The sequence below is a fragment of the Poecilia formosa genome, unplaced genomic scaffold (assembly GCF_000485575.1).
Source record: "Poecilia formosa unplaced genomic scaffold, Poecilia_formosa-5.1.2 Scaffold6, whole genome shotgun sequence".
Taxonomy (NCBI): Eukaryota; Metazoa; Chordata; class Actinopteri; order Cyprinodontiformes; family Poeciliidae; genus Poecilia; species Poecilia formosa.
The window spans coordinates 235,985-254,033 of NW_006799945.1; the positions used below are offsets into that span (position 1 = coordinate 235,985).

General features: G+C 39.1%; 2 protein-coding genes across 3 annotated transcripts in view; both read right to left on the bottom strand.

Annotated features, from left to right (window-relative positions):
* LOC103147332 (crk-like protein) overlaps window positions 1-7,624 on the bottom strand; it is a 10,571-nt gene extending 2,947 nt beyond the window's left edge. The window contains exons 1-3 of one of the 2 annotated variants that reach the window (XM_007565626.2): window positions 7,061-7,624; window positions 6,437-6,916; window positions 4,981-5,434 (exon numbers count right to left, since the gene is read on the bottom strand). In XM_007565626.2, the coding sequence (XP_007565688.1) occupies window positions 4,981-5,434; window positions 6,437-6,747 (765 nt within the window). In that variant the 5' untranslated portion in view covers window positions 6,748-6,916; window positions 7,061-7,624. Of the gene's footprint in view, window positions 1-4,980; window positions 5,435-6,436 lie in introns of both variants that reach the window. The other variant, XM_007565617.2, reaches the window with a different exon arrangement.
* Window positions 7,625-12,413: 4,789 nt separating this feature from the next.
* Window positions 12,414-16,563, bottom strand: LOC103147321 (coiled-coil domain-containing protein 74B-like). The gene is made up of 7 exons (XM_007565595.2): window positions 16,023-16,563; window positions 15,317-15,364; window positions 14,607-14,709; window positions 13,326-13,530; window positions 13,080-13,180; window positions 12,923-12,982; window positions 12,414-12,672 (listed from the first exon to the last, which is right to left on the bottom strand). Exons 1-7 carry the CDS (start codon window positions 16,300-16,302, stop codon window positions 12,546-12,548), a joined length of 924 nt encoding a protein of 307 aa, XP_007565657.1. The 5' UTR covers window positions 16,303-16,563; the 3' UTR covers window positions 12,414-12,545.
* Between the last annotated feature and the right edge of the window lie 1,486 nt (window positions 16,564-18,049).

An 18,049-nucleotide genomic window follows, 5' to 3' on the forward strand; every position in this document is an offset into this window, starting at 1 on the left:
TTTTTTTCTATTTTTTGTGTTTGAATCCTTGCAAAAGTACTACTTCACTCTCCAAATATTACAACTTTATTCTGGTGATGTTATGACTTTATTCTAGAATTACTATTACTGTAATCTTGTAACATCCTGAAGTTATTTTTAAAAAACATTACAGTAAATCTTAGCCTGTTGTAGAGTTGATTTAAAGTCCAAATAAATAGAAGCTGCAAAAAAATAAAAAAAATGTGACAAACAAGATGGCGGCTAAGGGCGTGCTGACACTCTGAACTTTCACTGGTGAATAAAAATAAACAATCCTGATTTTCGAAAAATTAAATATTTACCAAAAATATTTGATACATAAATATCAGCCTGACAAAACAGACTGAACCTGTCCACCTTAAACTCAAAATAAACCCGTCTGTACCGTGAAGGCTTTGAAAGTCAAAGGGGCGACAGAGAACCAATGGTAACCCTGGAGGAGATTTACACAACACACCAACCCCACAGTAAAATATGGCAGCAGAATCATGGAGTGGAGAGGGTTTTCATCAGCAGGCATGAAAAAAAGATTAAAATTTTGTGAAATGCAGTAACTGTTATAAACTACAACCAGAACTTCAACGGAACAGTTTGGACTCAGTTCCTGCTGCAAAACATGATTCTATAAAGAAAGGACTTTTTCCAAAGAGGGTGACGATCATTTTCCAACCACTTCAAAATTATTGCTGCTTTGTATTGGCTTAGCATATGAAATCTCAATAGTTAATCATAAAATACGACAAACTATAAGTATTTTATAGAATTTCTAACCTTGTGAACTGAAGATGAATTATTTTTACTCAACTATATTATAACAATAAAAGGAAAAAATTAAAGAGACCATTGAATTTGATTTGCTGTAAAATGACTCATTGCTGCTTCTTCCTGACTTTCAAAGGCCCCAGTGTAGCCATGGCACAGATCTAAAGGTTTTTTTTCTGGAATCTGTGATGTGTTTGGAACCAGATGCTTAAAGCAGTCAAGCAGCAGCGACACAACAGCCTGGGAGCGAATAACTGTCACAGAGCGAAGCAAATCACCAGCCTGCATATCAAAAACCCTAATGATTCTCCAGCCTTTCTCTGTCAGTTTGCCATCATAGCAGCTTCCTCCTCCGCTAAAATACAAACTTAAAATAAACTTTACCAGTTTAAATTAACTAGAGATAATATAAACTTCTGGTTTATATTGTACTATTAAGCTTGCATTGTAGCTAATTACCACTGGTAGTGAATTGAAACTTTAAAAAACACTAAATAAGAGTTAAGGTTTGGTTGATCAACAATTGAAATGACTCTTGGTAGATTGAACAAAACTTCCCAGAAAGCTCATACCTAAAGATTAGAACCAACACTATGAGAAAAAAAAAAAAAAAACTACAAAAAAGAGAATTTAAATTAATACAAACAGAAGAAAAAAGCCTGGAAACCGTTTCCCTAATGCTTTCTTTGCCAGTTGAGGAGAAACAAAGGTGTCCCAGAGGGACAGTGACTGTCCAGGCACTGCAATGCAGTACAGTATAAATGTCTTCAGAGGCTGCTCCCTAGTAGTTTCACTTGATCCGAACCGTTCCAGCAGTTTGTTAGTTTTTTTTTTTTGTCTGAATACTCCTTTAGTGTCACATAATGTCAGAACCATTACTGGAAAGTAAAAGTGAACCAGGAATCTACAGTGACGGTGCACATATGGCTGCTTGGATTATTACTTTATGCACATGAAGCCTATTGGACCATAATGCACACTGCAACAGAAGAAGAGTTTCCAAGCAGGCTGTTGGCTGAACGCATCTCAAGAAAAGAGCAACAAAGTGTGTGTTTTGTTCCTTGGCAAACAAACTGAATTATTTTGACCAGAAAGTAGGTAAATCAGAGAAGGGGCAGGTGTGTGGCAGAGTTGTATCATAATATAGAGTACAGGACTCCCTTCGTTACTGCCAACAGTGAAACCAGACATCATTAATGTGCAGTTTACACACATTAAACTAATGACAACTACAGAAAGGGAAGTAAAAAAGTTACAGGAACTTTGAGCTAATGGCTTACTCTAGCCAACTTTTAGTATTGCTAAAGCTGATTAGATGCCCATAAACACATATTCCATCAACAGTAGTCTCTTGATTTTCCAGCAGAAAAGCAGAAACCAACCATACAAAAGCAATTTCTGCAACCATTGATCTCAATTCGAGTCATGCAAGTTCTGCTGTCTAACAGAACCTGAGGTCCCCGAACAACCAGAGGCAAATTTCTACTAAATTTCAGGGAACAAGTTTCAAGGTTTTTACAGGAAGACTTCACTAAAAATATTTTAAAATAAGTGGTATTCCTAAAAGCGTACATAAAAGCGATGTAAGGGTGAGGCAGTCAGCTATATCTGGGCATTTCAAGGTTTTTAAAAGATGACAGTCTAAAAATAGCTTTGGCATGATTTTCAATAATAACATTCTTAACGTCCAAGTCTACTTAAGGAGACAAAAATGTTTTCTCTGAGTGCATAAAGCACAGACTAATGCCTAGTCCTTCCTCTATTAGTTGTTGCTGTTCACCTTCAGCTGGGTGAAAGAACGGCACTAGACTTTTCTCTTGCTCAAAAAGAAACAACTTTGCTGTTTAGACATATTGTGCGAGAAAAAACAGCTACAGTGATAGTGCGGAAACTAATCAAGCCCCACTCATCTGTATTTAAGAGTTAATGAGTCAATCAAGATCATTTTCAACCAACCAGAAACGCTGAAAGATACAATCTTCAGTGCTGCTGCACAAATGGTGCAAAAATCCCAAAAGTTTACACAATCTTTAGCTCATCGGAGCTAAATTGATGATGCATATTGCATATTTTCACAAAAGGTAAGGAAATTATTAATGATAACTGCATAGAAGCCCACAGCAGCAGAGTGGTTACCAAAGCGGAAAACCTGACTAACGAAGAACAGAATAATAAACCACTACTGCATTTGCTGTAAAAAGCACTTGAACACTGCAGCGCGATTTAATGGCCGTTTCTTCTAGATTTCTTACAAAGTCAACATCAATAACATTGCAACCGTCATATTTAGAGTTGGATTCTTGCAGCAGTGGGAATAACCATCTCACACAAAACCGTTAATAAACTTGAGTGGAAAAACAGATTAAAGTCTGGACTTTAATCCGTCAAACTCACTAAAAGGTTACAACATGTGTTCTGTTTCATGCAAGACTGACGGGTTTTTTTTTTACAAAAATAAAAAATTTAAAAAATAAAATAAAATTGTAAAGCCTTGTCTAATCTCTTAAGATGTGATCAGTTCTTTACAGCATCTAGTTGCTATTGAAGCTCCGGATTCTACATAGAAATAAACAAAGACAAAAAAACAATAATAGTTTGTTTGTTTTTTGTATTGAACAGCTTCACATTAAAAGTCTTGCTCCTAAGATACATAGTGTCTATATTAATGCAAACTTAGACTAGGTTCTAAAACTTTTATAATAACTCAAGTTTATTTTTTGAAACTTAACTAAACCTTTAAGTGTTTTAAGAATTGCAGGACTTCTTGAATAATTATATTTTTTTTATTGAACAAAATATTGAGCATACTAAGTACCATGCACAGTACTATTTAAAAGTCCAAATATATTTGAATATAACAATTATGTAAATCAAGAATATACATAGCTGCTTCAACGATGGTGCACTCATTTACTTTCTGTACTTATATTCGTGTATTTTATCATTTTATTAATGTAACGGGACTGGGTCACAGTTGCAGATTGAATAAATTATAGGACATTTATCTGATCCTTCATACGCCTTAAGATTTCAAAGGAACACACAGCAAACTACTAAAAGTACCGTCTTGTTTTTTTGTTTTTTTTAGGGAGAGCAAACTAACCTTTGACATGTAGCTGATAAATCTTGGTTGCTCTGTTAATGTTTTCCACAGAGTTGTGTGCAAGAGTCACAGGGACCAAGTGCATCTTTGTACACAACTCTCAGCAAGCTAGTTCATTTCCTCTTAACTGCTGACACACTCCGACGTCACCGAATGGCAGCCGAGCTGGCTCGAAAATAACTCCCATTCTCATCTCTCGCCTGGGGAAATCACCACAGCAAGACGGAGAGCTGCTGTAGCTCTCCAGCGCACACCGCGCGTCGCAAGTTTAGACACGCCGTCATAAAAAGAGCAACCCAAGAGGACTCAGCTAAGAAATACGACAATGCTGCTGTCAGACTTGGACCTTTCCTTTAGCATCAGACACAAAGAAAACACACATGAATTGCTCTGGATTCGGCATTTAACGAAAAGAAACTAAAACGTAAAACTGACCAACCTCTCCTCAAGTTAACGTATTTAACTGCAGGCAAGATTTCAGGGCTTTTACGCAACCTAGCAGCCACAGTTCGCAGCAAACACAACTGTAGAACATAGGTTGACTTAAGATTAGAGAGGAAAACATGCATGCAAATTCTTACCGTTTTAGAAAAAAAACAGAGAAACATGCAGCAGCTAGGCAGTAGCTATTTAGTCGCATCTTATGGTGTGACCACAAACTTAACATGTGATGGTAACCAACACCAGAGCACTGGAAAAATGACTCGAGACGCAATGGGACAGTTTTACACCTTCAGCCCGCAGAACTGCACCCGTCAGTGCTGCTGTTCATCCCTCTTCTCTATCTGACATTTATTCACAATGAAAAAACACGCAGAGGATTGTCATTGGTAGGGTTTTGGTTTGAGCAAAAACAATTTTAGGGGAAAAAAACTGAAATGTGCTGGCTAATTTTGGAAAAAAGCTTGATGAAGATCGACATCGGTGGCAAATTTGACCATAAGGAGAGAGAAGAAAACAGTTTAAGTTTCCAAAAAGAAAAATCCTGGAGAACAATTCATACAAGGTATCAGAAAGCCTTGTATCAGCCTTGGAAGATTTTTAATGTACAAATAAGAGTTGTTCCAAGACTTTAAAATCAGACATTACTATACCTCTAGAGCAAGAGCCGTTTTGTCGTAGGCACAAGGCACTCGTTTCTGGATGGCCTTCGCGATGACTGGGCCGTTCTGCATGGAGGGCAGGGGTGTGATGACCGCGCCTGGCGTGCCCGGCGAAGACGTTTGGGGTTGAGCGTAGGCGTGGGCAGGCTCTGGGATCCCATAGCTGTTGGAGTTACGAGATCCGTGGGTAGGCTGGCCGGGATGGGGAGGCGGTCGCACCAATTTCTCCACGTACGGGACGGGGATCATCCCGACGCGGCCCTCTCGGTTTTTGGCGCTCCACCACTGTTCCTCCGGCTTCTCGAGGATGATGAGAACTTCCCCCTTTTTGAACGGGAGGTCTTCTGCGTCGCTTCCTGTGAAGTCATATAATGTCCGCACGTACTCCTGGTTCTCCTCAGGACCAACCATGGTCTGGATGGCGCCGGTGATCGTGCTTGGGTACCTTGGCAAGACAACGCAGTCAAAAAGAGATGCCAATTAGTCACTAGGATGTCTTTGTGCATTTAGGGCTAATAACTTTTTTTTTTTAATTGTTTAAAAAAAGATAAGTAAACATTCCTTCAAAGGAATTTTGGCATTATAGTACCGTAACACCTTCCCTATGTGCTGCTACACTTTTATTCCCAAGACTTTCAAGATCAACTAGGGCGTTTTGAAATGTATCCAAACAACGTTTTTCTGACTTTATTCAGAATAAGTCGACAGAGTACTGCCCCTCCTGAACGTGTTGCTGTGTACTGTCTGTCAGCTGGCTGAAAGAAGCCTGCTACATGCCTTCCCCACTTACAAAAGAATGCATTCACAATTATTAACTAGTTTATACCTGTAAAGTTGACCATATTCAATATCAGCCACAATGGATCTTAACTCAAGATTACGCCACATAATGTACTTTTTTTTAGTGCATTTCTAATTGAAAACTTAGAAAATAAACAAAAGCCCAATACCACAGAGCTGCTCCTCCCCAACCTGTTGTTGTGCACTGCCATAGGCATGGTGTGAAAACTAAAGGCGTGTAACACCCATCAATCTTAAGGCAGCTTTTACATTTTGTAGCTGCTGCTTTTCTCCCTTGGACATATAAATGTAGTAGATGCATTTTTGTGTAAATATTTTTGACTCAATGTCACCATACTTACCCAGGTCTAGTTGAATGGAGCTGGATTTGAAGTTACACAAACAAACATTGCACTGGCTTAAAATAAAAACTTGTTTTAACGTGAAGTCCAAAATAAATTGAAATCAGTCTCCTAGGAGATGTTTACTTCCATCAAAGGTGTCTTTGTGAAGCAGAACGCTCAAGTCAAACAGTAGTCGGAATGATTCCAATGCAAATTAAGCAAACTCTGCTTTATGACACAGCTCCCTGAAAGTAGGCTGCTTGTTATATAAACTAACTGTCTGGTTAATAGTTAGTAAAGGGGGTATTGCGTGACTTCCTTACCTGGGGGCAGGCTCTATTAGCGTAGTCGTATCCAGATAGTGGATTTTGTAGAACTCCAGGAGAGCCGGGAGGTTCTCAAACTCCTGATCGCCTATCTTAAACTTCTTGCTGGGTAATGAGTTAATGATATAGTGAGACACTTTGGAGTTTTCAGACACCGACAGGACATAGTCGCCGGGACAGGTAGACGAGTCTCGAACCAAAAACATGCCATGCCTCTGTCCTTGTAACCTGTTCTGTGCCTCCTGTCGGGAAACGGGTCCAAAATACCAGGCGGACCGATCACACGAGTCAAACCGAGCCGATGACATGTCTGCTCCCCAAAAAATAAGTTAGTAGATGTATATAAATGAAGAAATTTACTGATAAGAGTTCAGCGTTGATCCAAAGTGAATGATTCAGTAGGTGCAGGGCAGGGCATTCGTCGCCCCTGTGCGGTTTTCGAGTAATTTCTGCAGAACCACTGAAGGTTTCTTCGACCTGATTAAAACAAAATTAACAAAAAATGATTAAAAAAAAACAGCCTGTGGTTCTTTAGGGACAGGTTAAGACTGACTTGATCCAACTTTGGACCATATTGGCTCAGCTTTGAGTGGCTGAGAATCGAGAAAATGATTAACTTACGAAAGAAAAACGCCGAGGAAGGCCGAAGCAAGAAATGATCAATTAAGCTTCCTCCTTTTCGTTCCGCCTTCCGAGAAAAAAACACAAGGCTTCAAATAATTATCTCCTCCGGTCAGTGTCAGTTAATATAAAAGCGGAAAAGGTGGTCTCAGTTTTCTAACTGAGAAATCATCATAGCTGTGAATAAAAAAGGCCAACAATTAGCCGCAGGTGGGAAAACACAGATAGTTACTTTATATCCTCTCGACTTAACGGTAAGGCACGGAAACAGGTCTGTGAGTTCCCTCTCTCGGGTTCGAGCAGACTTCAGAGGCAGCGCAAGAAAAAAATGGCGGCCCGCAACACGTCTTCACACAAAAAGTGACTTCAGAGCAGCCGTCTGTCCGCTGCTGGTGCATCTCAGGAGCTGCACTCCCTTACCGCAAGCGAAGTATCCCGACCAGACGAGTATTTGTCCTGAACTTGCCGTTGTTTTTTATTTTATCCTCCGCTCGCTCGAGAAACCAGAAGTGCGAGTGTAAGAGAAAAAAAATGGCGACGGGAGGGCTGGTCCCGCTTTCTATCAGCACGTCACTCGATGACTGGAGGGGGAGGCGGGCGGAGGAAGTGAGGACTGGCTGAGAAAATGGGGGGTGGGCAGCTGGGTGACTGAGCACGGGTGGGGGTGGGGATACGTTCATGGATACGGCTTCATGTTACTCTAATTTCCAAAATGCTGCATTGAAAAATGAAATAGCCTGAAAAGTGTTATAATCGCAAGCTGCTATATCACTCACCAATGCATAACAAGAGTGTGCAAATTCCAGGCTAGCCTCTAAAAGCAGCTTCTTTTGTATTTTTTTTTTATTCCTTTATTTAACCAGGTAAACCCCATTGAGATCTAGATCTCATTTTCAAGGGGGACCTGGGCAGAAGTCTGCAGTACATAGCAACCTGGTTACAAAACAAAATTGATTAATACATATACACAATTATAAAACAGAATAAAACAATTTAAAAACAGTGACACTGTTTAAAAGATTTATGTCTTTTATTTTAAATGCTATCAACTAAAATTGTAAGCTGACAACAGTAGCATTAAAAAAACATTACAAGAACAATAACATAAAAATGCTGATAATAAATCATTAAAAAGTCGAAGTAAAACACAGTTCATGTGTCCAAAAAAATACTTTTTCCGGACACTGATTTAACATTTCTAGTGGATCAAATACACTGAAGTAAACAAAGGTGCAATCAGGGTCAAATTAAACACAGCATCTGCATGAAATAAAGCTGTACAAATTAGTTGGAAAAAAATTTAAGGAAAGGTATGTCCAAATGAGATAAAAGTATTTCTTTTCAATTTATAAATCATAAATAAACTGATAAGCTATGTGATGTGATTTGTTTGAATGCAATCCAGCTGGAAGGTAAACCTGGGCTCCAATCTGTATGCTTTGTCACCCTTTAACAAGTTAAGTTTGGCTTTACCTCCTTCCAGCTTCCCCTGGCCATTTCCTTCCTGCAGTTCCGCTTGATTTTCTTCTCGGAGCAAATCCCAGTGCTCCGTCTGGGATTTGCTTCATTGAGCTGCGTTTTTCAGGATGCATTTTTAAAATGAGATCCAATCCTTTACAACTTCAGTGGCTTGTCCACGCCTTCAGCAAGCAATCATTTCTCAATAGCCGAGAATGCCAGCCCTCTTTATGAAGCCAACAAGGGGCTGTGTCTTTTACCAAGCTAGCTTCCCCAACCCTAACCAACTTCCATGTACTTTCTGAGAAAAAGTTCCCCCATACTATGATGCTGCCACCATTGTGTGTCACCATAACCACGTGCTTTCAAGGTGGTGTGCTGTGTACATTTTCCACCATGTACAGCATTTTGCATCTTGGCCAAAGAGTTACATTTTGCTTCATGGTCTGTTGAAAACTGCAAATGGGATTTCTCATGGCTTTTCTTTAACACAAATATTTTTCTTGCTACTTCCAGTCATTCTATGTTGGAATCCCAACCCGGGCTTTATCCGCATGGCATTTGTATGTTCTCACTGCATACATACTCAGCTTCCTTCCGCAGTTCAAATAGGTAGCTGCTAAGCAAATTAGTTTATCTAAAATTGTCCTTAGATGCGAGTTGCGTGTGTGCATGTTGTCTGTCGCACTGCTATGGACTGGTGGACCTGTCGGGTTCTCAAAAAGCAAAACATAATCTTGTGGCACTCTGCTAGAGAAAAGAAACAGATCCAGAGATATTTGGAGAAATTCTAATCGTTAACTTGAGACTCAAGGGTAACAAAAAAAAAGCAAAAACTTTGTACAACAAAACAAAACAATACATGTTCAGAAAATAGGAGAATTGGATAAACCAAGGCACACGAGAGAAGCAGGAAGTAAAAGTGCTGAGGAAGGAGATTACTGAGTGAGGACAATTATACTGATCATAAATGAAAGACTAGTGTGACGAGGGGGGCGGGGGTTGGGGAGCTACTGACAACGTATGTGGCAAGGTTGCAAGACAAAATAAATCAAACTACATAATAAATCAAAAGAAAACTAATCAGAAATAGATTAAAAATACAGAAGTATTTCTGTGATTAAAAACTAATTCCTCCTATTTTATGCAGCCGTATCTGAATGAAACCAGGATTATGCTTTACTATAACCCAGACTGCCACATTTAGCAGAAACATGCCATGAATTGCAACCACAACATGACTGAGGAGAGCATATGTCCACAATAGATGCTGCTGATTATAGTGGCGATTCTTTGTGATAAATCGTGACATTAGCTGACCTCACTTCCCAACCGTAAAGCGTACAGTAGGTTTTTGCAGTAAACTCTTTCATGCCACAAGTAAAACATCTTTACATAATTCCTTATTTTCATTTCCTGTTGCTCTCCAACTTCCCCTTCCATTTAATCTCATAATGTGAATTCTTTGGCACAGAACTACGACACATCGATTTGGAGCTACTTCTCTACCGCAGGGTGCTGAAAGGGTGGGAGTCTATTTAAATTCACAGGGCAGTGCCTTGGGGAAAAAGCCTTGATAAAATGCAACATGGATAAAATGATGCATCAGACAAAAAAATTGGTTGAGTGTGACAAGATATTTAGTGCACAGAGAAGCTACTGCTGCCTAGTGATAAAAACAAAGCAGTAGCCCTGTGCTTCTGGTTTTAGTGGTCATGTCTCATGAGACTAGAGGTGGCACAGAGCAGCTCCCACCCCTGGAACACTGTCTGAATGTTAATAGTTCTGTACCCACTGTGTCTTAACTGCTAATGTCTGCCAATTCCCACATTCTAACAATGAAGGGTCAAGGAAACACATTTGGGGAAAAAAAAGCTTCATAGTCTTTAGAAATGTGATTATGGATAAAAATAGTTTTGTTTTGTTTTTTGCTAGTTTGGGTTCCAATCTACTTATTTGAGGTAATTTATTACAAAGCTGTGACAAATACTAGTAAAGTTTGTTTTAAGGAGTCACAAGGACAGATTTAAAGATCAAATTAAACATTTTTGAGGAACATATGCGTATTACTCTACCGAGGCAGTGGTCACTGAAGATTCATTCAAAAAACAACACCATCTAGTGGAGGATTATCTGATAAGAGGTTAATCTATTACTAAAACTTCATATTTTATTTCCTTACACCGACAGGCTTGAATTTTCCATTTTGGAGACAATGAAGGCTTTCTCTATTCTAAGCTTGGCAATACTATTGGGTTTATTCATGAAACATAGATTGTTAATGTGCAGCTGTGCTATGAAAAGTTATACAAACAGATTTGTATTATGCATGGCTCTACAGGTTTGGGTACCTACCAAACGATTAAAGTTTTGCTTATTTGGAAAACATTAAACTCAAGCGTCATTAAGCAGAAATTTCCAGTTGAATTTATTTAGGTACTTTAGCTCATTCTAACACATTCAAAGTTAGAATATGGTTTTATAGCCGAGCACCACTATGCACTTCTTTACAACCTTAACTCTGGCCTGTTCGGTATGTTCCTATGTTCCTGCTATCTGCAGGTGACGCCATTAGCTTGGCAGGATGATTTCAGCTGTGCTAACAGTCACACCTTCTCATTAAAAACACCTAAGATGACTGCGTCACTTACTAGCTGAAAAATAAGTGAGCTTTATGGCAGCACTGAGGAGAGAGTGGAGGATGTATTGTAGAAGGTGTGCAGAAAGATATCACTGATGTGAGCTGATAATGAGGTATCACCCTAAGATAAACTATAGTCATATTTATTGTATGTATACGATGTGGTATGGAAAGTTCTAGATGCATTCTTAGAGCGGTGCAACCGTCGTTATGTTGCTTGAGCAGAGGAAAATTCTTAAGAGATGCAATCTGCTTTATTATAATAAATAGCGAAAGGCCTTGAGAAATATGTCAGGTCACACTTTCAGTCTCGTACTCAGCTCTCTGGGTCGGTGCTGCTTATCAGAAGCAATCCCAAACCTGGTGACTGTCTAACAAATGAACACAGGTATTGGACCTGAGTCATTTGATAATGAGCAGATGTTTTTGGACTTCTAAGGAAGAAGTGCGGCTGATTCAACTTGGAAACTGTTTGTCACACAAGAAGTTTTTAACACTCCCCATGTTACTGTATAATTCTTTTATGGATCTCATTACTTTCATCCTTCCATCGACTTGTTAGTAAGATTTTAAACGTCTGATCAAGGCTTCACGACAAAGCTTTGATCAGACGTTCAGATAATCCAAAGTTCCTAAACTTTGGATTATCTGTTCTAATTCCCAAAAAAATGTTTTATCAAACTTGGATTTCTTCTGGATTCTACAAATCACGAACTGTGCATAAACTAAGACGTAAGGAACTTAAATATTGTATGCCTTCTTTCTTTTTTCATTCTCTCTTATTTTAGCTTGTATCCCCATGTTTTAGTTTTCTCTTGCTGTGTTGCTAATTTTGCACTTTTTGACACAAATGAACTTGATTGATTGATTGATAGACATATTGATGCAAACATTCGTTGACACTGACTACAGCAGACCTGTATTTAGAGATGGGGTTTCTTCTTTCTTAATACTGCCCCATTGTTTCAAAACACAGGGTTTTCAACGTGCAGCTAAATAATTCCATTTAAAGTCCGCATGACCTTCAGCACTACACCGTTAATGTCAGTGTGTGTAAGGGTCCAGTGATTAGGTGTCAGGTTGGAGAATAGGATTGGGTCACAGACTTATTTACCTACTTATACGTTCACATGTTAAAGCTTGAAAAGCTGTGCTCCATTTATAGGAGGTCCTGCTGTACAAACTGTTGGTTCACTGTGGTGGTGGTTTACTGTGAAGAGCAAACGCCAATAAGGATACCAAGAGATAGGTTTGCAAAGTTACATAAAAATAATATTTCAGTTTAATAGAATATTTCTTATGGCTTAGTATTTGTTTTTAATAAGTCTTTAATAAAGATGCGTTGGTGACCAAGGAAAACATCCGGACTTTGGTCTTTCTTGCCAGTCAGCGGAAACCCCGATGGATGTGGAGTTGCTGAATTGACAGGAGCCTGTTCTGTCTGTCTGCAGCGCTGGAATCGAGGTGCTGCTTCAGGCCAGGGGGAACTACACCAGCGCGAGAGGGTCCAGCACTGGGGAAAGATAAGTAGACTTAACTTAAAGGATACATTTTGTTAGACAAAAAAAAATACTCTTTATTTCTGCTTGAAATCGTATTTTTTTGGTCGTCTGAAAACCTGAAAACAAAGAAATAACTGTGTATTTTATAGATACAAATATATTTAATAAATAAATAAATAAATAAGACATTGCATTTTGCTAGTTGGGCATCACCCTAGACCTAAACTTCACAGAACCAGTGGAAGACAAATCAGCACATACACTATTGGTGGAACTGGGTGAGAACCAAGAGTGCGGAATTTCTTCTCTTCACCAAGTTTGCTGCAACATGCAAAAGAGATCAAATTAGCAGGAAGATTAAAGTATATTCAAATCTGATTCTATGGTACAAATAAAGCACATGTTTATGTCACCTTACCATGGCTCAACAGCAAGGTAGGCTTTGCCCAAACTCTGGTGTTCCCGGGTGATTTTCTTGCTCAGAATTATATCACTAAGCAGCGCCTTCAGACGTGCAATCTATGCAGCGGACACAGATAGGTTCAAGTCAGTTTTTCCTAAATAAATATAGAAAAGGTCCTAAAAGCGCATCGTCAAGTGCATTTTTACAACATTTTCAGGCGCATAAAGGGACGCTTTACAGCATCTAACAATGCGCACTTACTTCCTGAGTCTGTAAACTGTTTTCACTGTACAGCTGTTGGATGATGGCCTCACACTCCTGCATTGTAGAAGGACGCGGCGGCAGGTCGGATGGACCTGCCGCGCGAATGCTGTTGATTCTCACAGGCTCTAAAACGGTCTTTCGCAGCCCTGTTAACTCCCCACCGTAGTTTAGTTGTACAGATCGCGGACTTTCGTTAACCTCCCTAAAGAGGAGTAAAATGTTGTAAACTAAAACCAGCATGAAAAATGACAGTTTTGGTTGTGTAAGTTAAATACCAAAATCCACAATTTTTTTTAAGACTATGCCAAGCATATTTGTTTAAAACAACTCATATAGAGTAGAGTAGGACATCCAGAGCTCTCTGTGTAATTACGCAACTCCAGGCTTAGACTATTGGAGGACATACTTTCCACTTTTTGTCACATCTTACCGCCATTATCCAAGTGTGAATAATGTGCGATTTTTGATGAAGACGCACCCGGCCAAGTGATTGTGTTTTGCTATGTTTTTCCTCCTACAAACTCGTCGACGGGATTGTTGCTGCGACTCCAGTTTGTGTTCTCACCTTGTTTTTGTTTCAAATAAATAAAGTTCTCCTGACTCTCAGATTCTGTGTTTGGCACCGTCTCTTTCGCAAAGTTATGCTGTCATCATGGAGTTTTACTTTCATAGACATACAGGTGACGTGGGGGATTCTGCTGTATCTTGAAATAAATCTAAATGTGAAATAAATTAGAGCCTAGTCGATTGGTTATATGTAATTGGACACAAACTGTATGTCTTCTTGGGATTAAAAACATTAACCTTTCTTTTTTATGTGTTCAGCAAGTAAATAATTATTGAGATTTTCCTGGCAGGTTCTATGTGCAAATGAATTACGTCCCAGAGTCAAATAAGCAATTATGTGTTACTGTAGGAGTCAGTGTATTACACTGATGTCAAAAACAGCCAAGGAAACGTGACCATGTTGTCAAAACAAAATAGCACTGCACAATGTTTCCACATAGTAATATTTGTATCTTGCTCTGGTCTCTGCTATTAATAGGCAAATAATTCCCTGGTAAAAACAAAACAGTGAGCTCATTTAGTTAAAATAATTTTTAGAAGTCATGTATGACTGCTAAAAACCTATTCTTCGTTGGGTGTAATAAAACATTCAGCAGCCCCTGACTCTTTTGCATATCCATGTTTAAACTGACCACATCTGCAGTTTGGATCTCATTTTCAATGCAGGATACAGTTTAAGTACAAATCCATGGTGGTTGGACAGAACTTCACCTTGAAGCTTGGTCTTGAAACAGTGAGTCTTCAAGCAGCTCCTCCCCGTAGAGTCCGGAGTGGATTTGACAGGGAGATCTTGCATTTCGGTTGGGCGTTGTTCCTACAAAACCAATGACTAAGCTGAAGCAATCTTTCTAAAGGCTATGTGGTTTACCGACGTTTAGCTAAAGAAATTAACAATAACTACAACAACAAATGAGTAAAGGCTGAGTACGACTGGCTTCTTTGCAAATCAGGAATCACTAATCCTGTGGGGTTTTTAGTGATTTAAGAATCTAAAGCGACTCTAGAGGTACTCATACCCCCAAGCTTTATTCTGTCATGTTACAAACCTGTTACCTCCATCCATCATGTTTTAATGATGTAAAGCCCCCTGGAAAACGTCCCAGTTAAACGACATTTAACTCAAGTTCTAAAAGGGGTGCGGGTTTTAATGTTTTATCTTTTTTTAAAAATCTGATTGATTTTTAGTTAAATGTAGCTCTACAAAGTATTAACTCATAAAAATGAAGGTCAAGCTTTTCAGATAATTGCTTTGTTTATTGTCCTACCTAACAAAATCTGAATACATCGAATTTTGTGGTTGTAACATGACGATATGGGGAAAAAGTTTCAGGGAGGTGAGTAAGGTTAAAGTAACTTAAAATGTAACAAAACTGCCACTGAAGGTGCAATGGAAACAATAATAAATCAGGATTGCATCTTACCTTTTTTGCCTCCTTTGCTTGAGTCCATAGTCAATCTATACTTCAGCTCTGCAACAGCCATAAAAGAAAACAGTGTCAACAGTTTGCACTGAGGGACAGCCAATGCATAAGATCGCGGTGCAAAAATTGGGGAGTTAATGTCTCACACAGGTGGCGAGACACTTAGACCTGTTCAGACACCAGACCCTTCGTGGACCCCCAGCTGAGGACCAGTCAAAACCCTGGAGTTGCTATGCTACCAGAGTGCCCAGATTGAGTGTTTTTCTTGTGAGTACTTTATCATGGGGACAGTCAGGTCTCTGGCTTGAATTCATTATACTCTGAGTCATCAAATCCAACCCTTGTAGATGGGAAATAATGATGTACAGCCGGCAGCTGATTTGTTAGGCATCAGGTCAATGAAGCTGGCTGATTCATTAATGAATGTCAAAACCCTGCTGATTACCCACTGGGAATGACTAAATTCTATCTAGCCATCTTTCATGAAACAGCCAAATGGGAAAAATTACAAATAACACTTTCAGACTAACATTTACCACAATGCACGTTTTTTGCTTTGCTCTGTTTTTTTTTTCTTAAGTACATAAATTTGCAACATTATGGACAAACCCAGGGTGCTTTGATAGCAATATATGTTGTGTATAGAAAATAAAATTATTCAGTGATTAGGATACATTCTAAGAAAAAAAAAATCTGGAAAAACCACCTTTATTCTCCCTTTTGAGAAAGTCCATTTCTGCGTGGAGCTTCTCGAGAGTTTCCGTTTGCTGCTTTTGCAGATATCGGATGTTCTTCTGGAGGGACATGATTCGGGGATCCACGTCGCTCAGCTGGGTAGTATTTGGCGCGTTTCCTCTGACAATCAGCGAAACAGCAGGCACTGAGTGTCCCGGTGGGCGAGCTCGTGGAGAACTCGCTTTCCTGCTGAATTCAAATCTGGTCCTGAATGTCGACTGAAATATGGGTGGGAGGTCATTACCTGCCATTTTTTTCTCCTTTTTTGCAGCATTCAATGGAACTAGTTGGCTTCTTTTCTACATGGTTTAGCTGGCAGGTCTTTTCCACATCCTGTTAAAGTTCAGCTTAACCCACATTGTTGTGTTACAACAACCAATTAGTCAGCACAAAAGCAGTAAACGGCTTAGTGAGTCTCCCGGGTTTCTTTTGCTCTTATTTGACTTGCGTTGCACTCAAACTGCAAGTGCACTGAGAAAAACAACGTTGCCATGACGACCCAAGCAAGCTGCAGAAATGTCTCGCCTTCTTCTTTGGGGAAAGTTTGGAGTTGTATTCCTCCCCCTTGTGGTGACTGAAGAATATAGCAGCTTCACACAAGCAACAAAAAGTTCTTTCTACACGACTAAAAAGTGACTATTTGATTTCTAATCGTTCTCTTTTACAAGCAGGGTTGGGTGATATAATTATTTTTTTATCTCAGTAAAATCAGTTTTTATCTTCTACAAAAACATAACTCGTATGGGTGCATCTAAATAAATAGGAACATTAATAAATTAAAAAGTGAAACTCAATAGGTTCACAAATCACAGTGGTGTATTTTAAAAGGCTTTTTTAATATTAGCTTGAGGATTATGTTATACAGCGAATGAAAACCAAAAATTAAGGTACTATTAAAATTTAAGTTATGTACATTCTCCAAACGAACAAACAAAAAAAAAAGCTTTGAGAGAGAGATTAGCCAGCTCATTGAAAAGTATGTTTATGTACTATTTAGTAAATGTACTCGACAGCTGGCCAGGGCTCCTTTTGCATGAATTACATCGTGCCTGTGGTTTTGATGTTAAAACAAGGAAATAAACCAACTCTAATAAAGCATGCAGTGTTTTCCTTTCAACTAAAACAAAAACGCAACATCCTGAAGAAATTGTCCTTTCACTTTATTCATGACGAAGATCCCCAAACAGTAAAGATTACATTACCAGCAGTGGTACAGGAGATAGTGCGTCTGTTATGGATATGAAAACATTAAAACTGCTTTTGCAAGAGCAAGAGAGAGAATGTGGAAGAACAAGCAAAAAGCTTAATAGTCTTTGGGAATGTTCGGGTGGCCCATCGTCTCCCCAGAGTTGAATACAATAACTTAATTGACGACATATAAAAGGCAACATAGAATTAGTCAAGGGAAAAAGAAACATCCTGGAATGTTAGAAAATACATAAAAGAAACAAATTGAAATAAAATCGACGTGATGGTTATGATCAAAGGGCATTGTTTTCCCTAATCGGAAGAAAGATTGTATGGAACAATAAAAAGTGACACATGCGTCGGTTTTTTTTCTGTCATCTGATTCGTCGAAGGACAGCACAGCAAGTGTAGTGACAAAACGTCTGCAGAGGAACTAATTAATTAATATTAGGAATGTATACTTAAGAGACAAAGACATCATTTAGGACACAACATGAAAAGGCAACAAAGTAAACACACAAAATGTCTGCTCAGATAAATTATCTCTCCAGTTCGTCCTGCCGATTGTAACGCTAAAAAGGCGTCTCAGTTCAGCCTCTCGAGCTAAAATCGCACGCAAGCAAAATATAAAATATGCACTCAATTTCTGCCTTGAGCAGCAGAGGGAATGACATCTCGAGTAAAATAAGGTAGTGGTGGGTTTCGATGTCAATTACATCAGAGTGACATGTTCTGCTTCTCACGAGAGCAGATCTATGCAGCACGTTCTGCACTTAACGTGTCCCACTGACGTTACCGTGTTAAATATCA

Excerpts from the sequence above, each read along its gene's own strand:
- LOC103147321 (XM_007565595.2), bottom strand. The coding sequence starts at position 16,302 with ATGGCAGGTAATGACCTCCCACCCATATTTCAGTCGACATTCAGGACC. Across the intron at positions 14,710-15,316 it reads AAGCAAAGGAGGCAAAAAAG|GAACAACGCCCAACCGAAAT; the intron begins GTAAGATGCAAT and ends TTGGTTTTGTAG. Across the intron at positions 12,983-13,079 it reads TACCTTGCTGTTGAGCCATG|CAAACTTGGTGAAGAGAAGA; the intron begins GTAAGGTGACAT and ends TGCATGTTGCAG.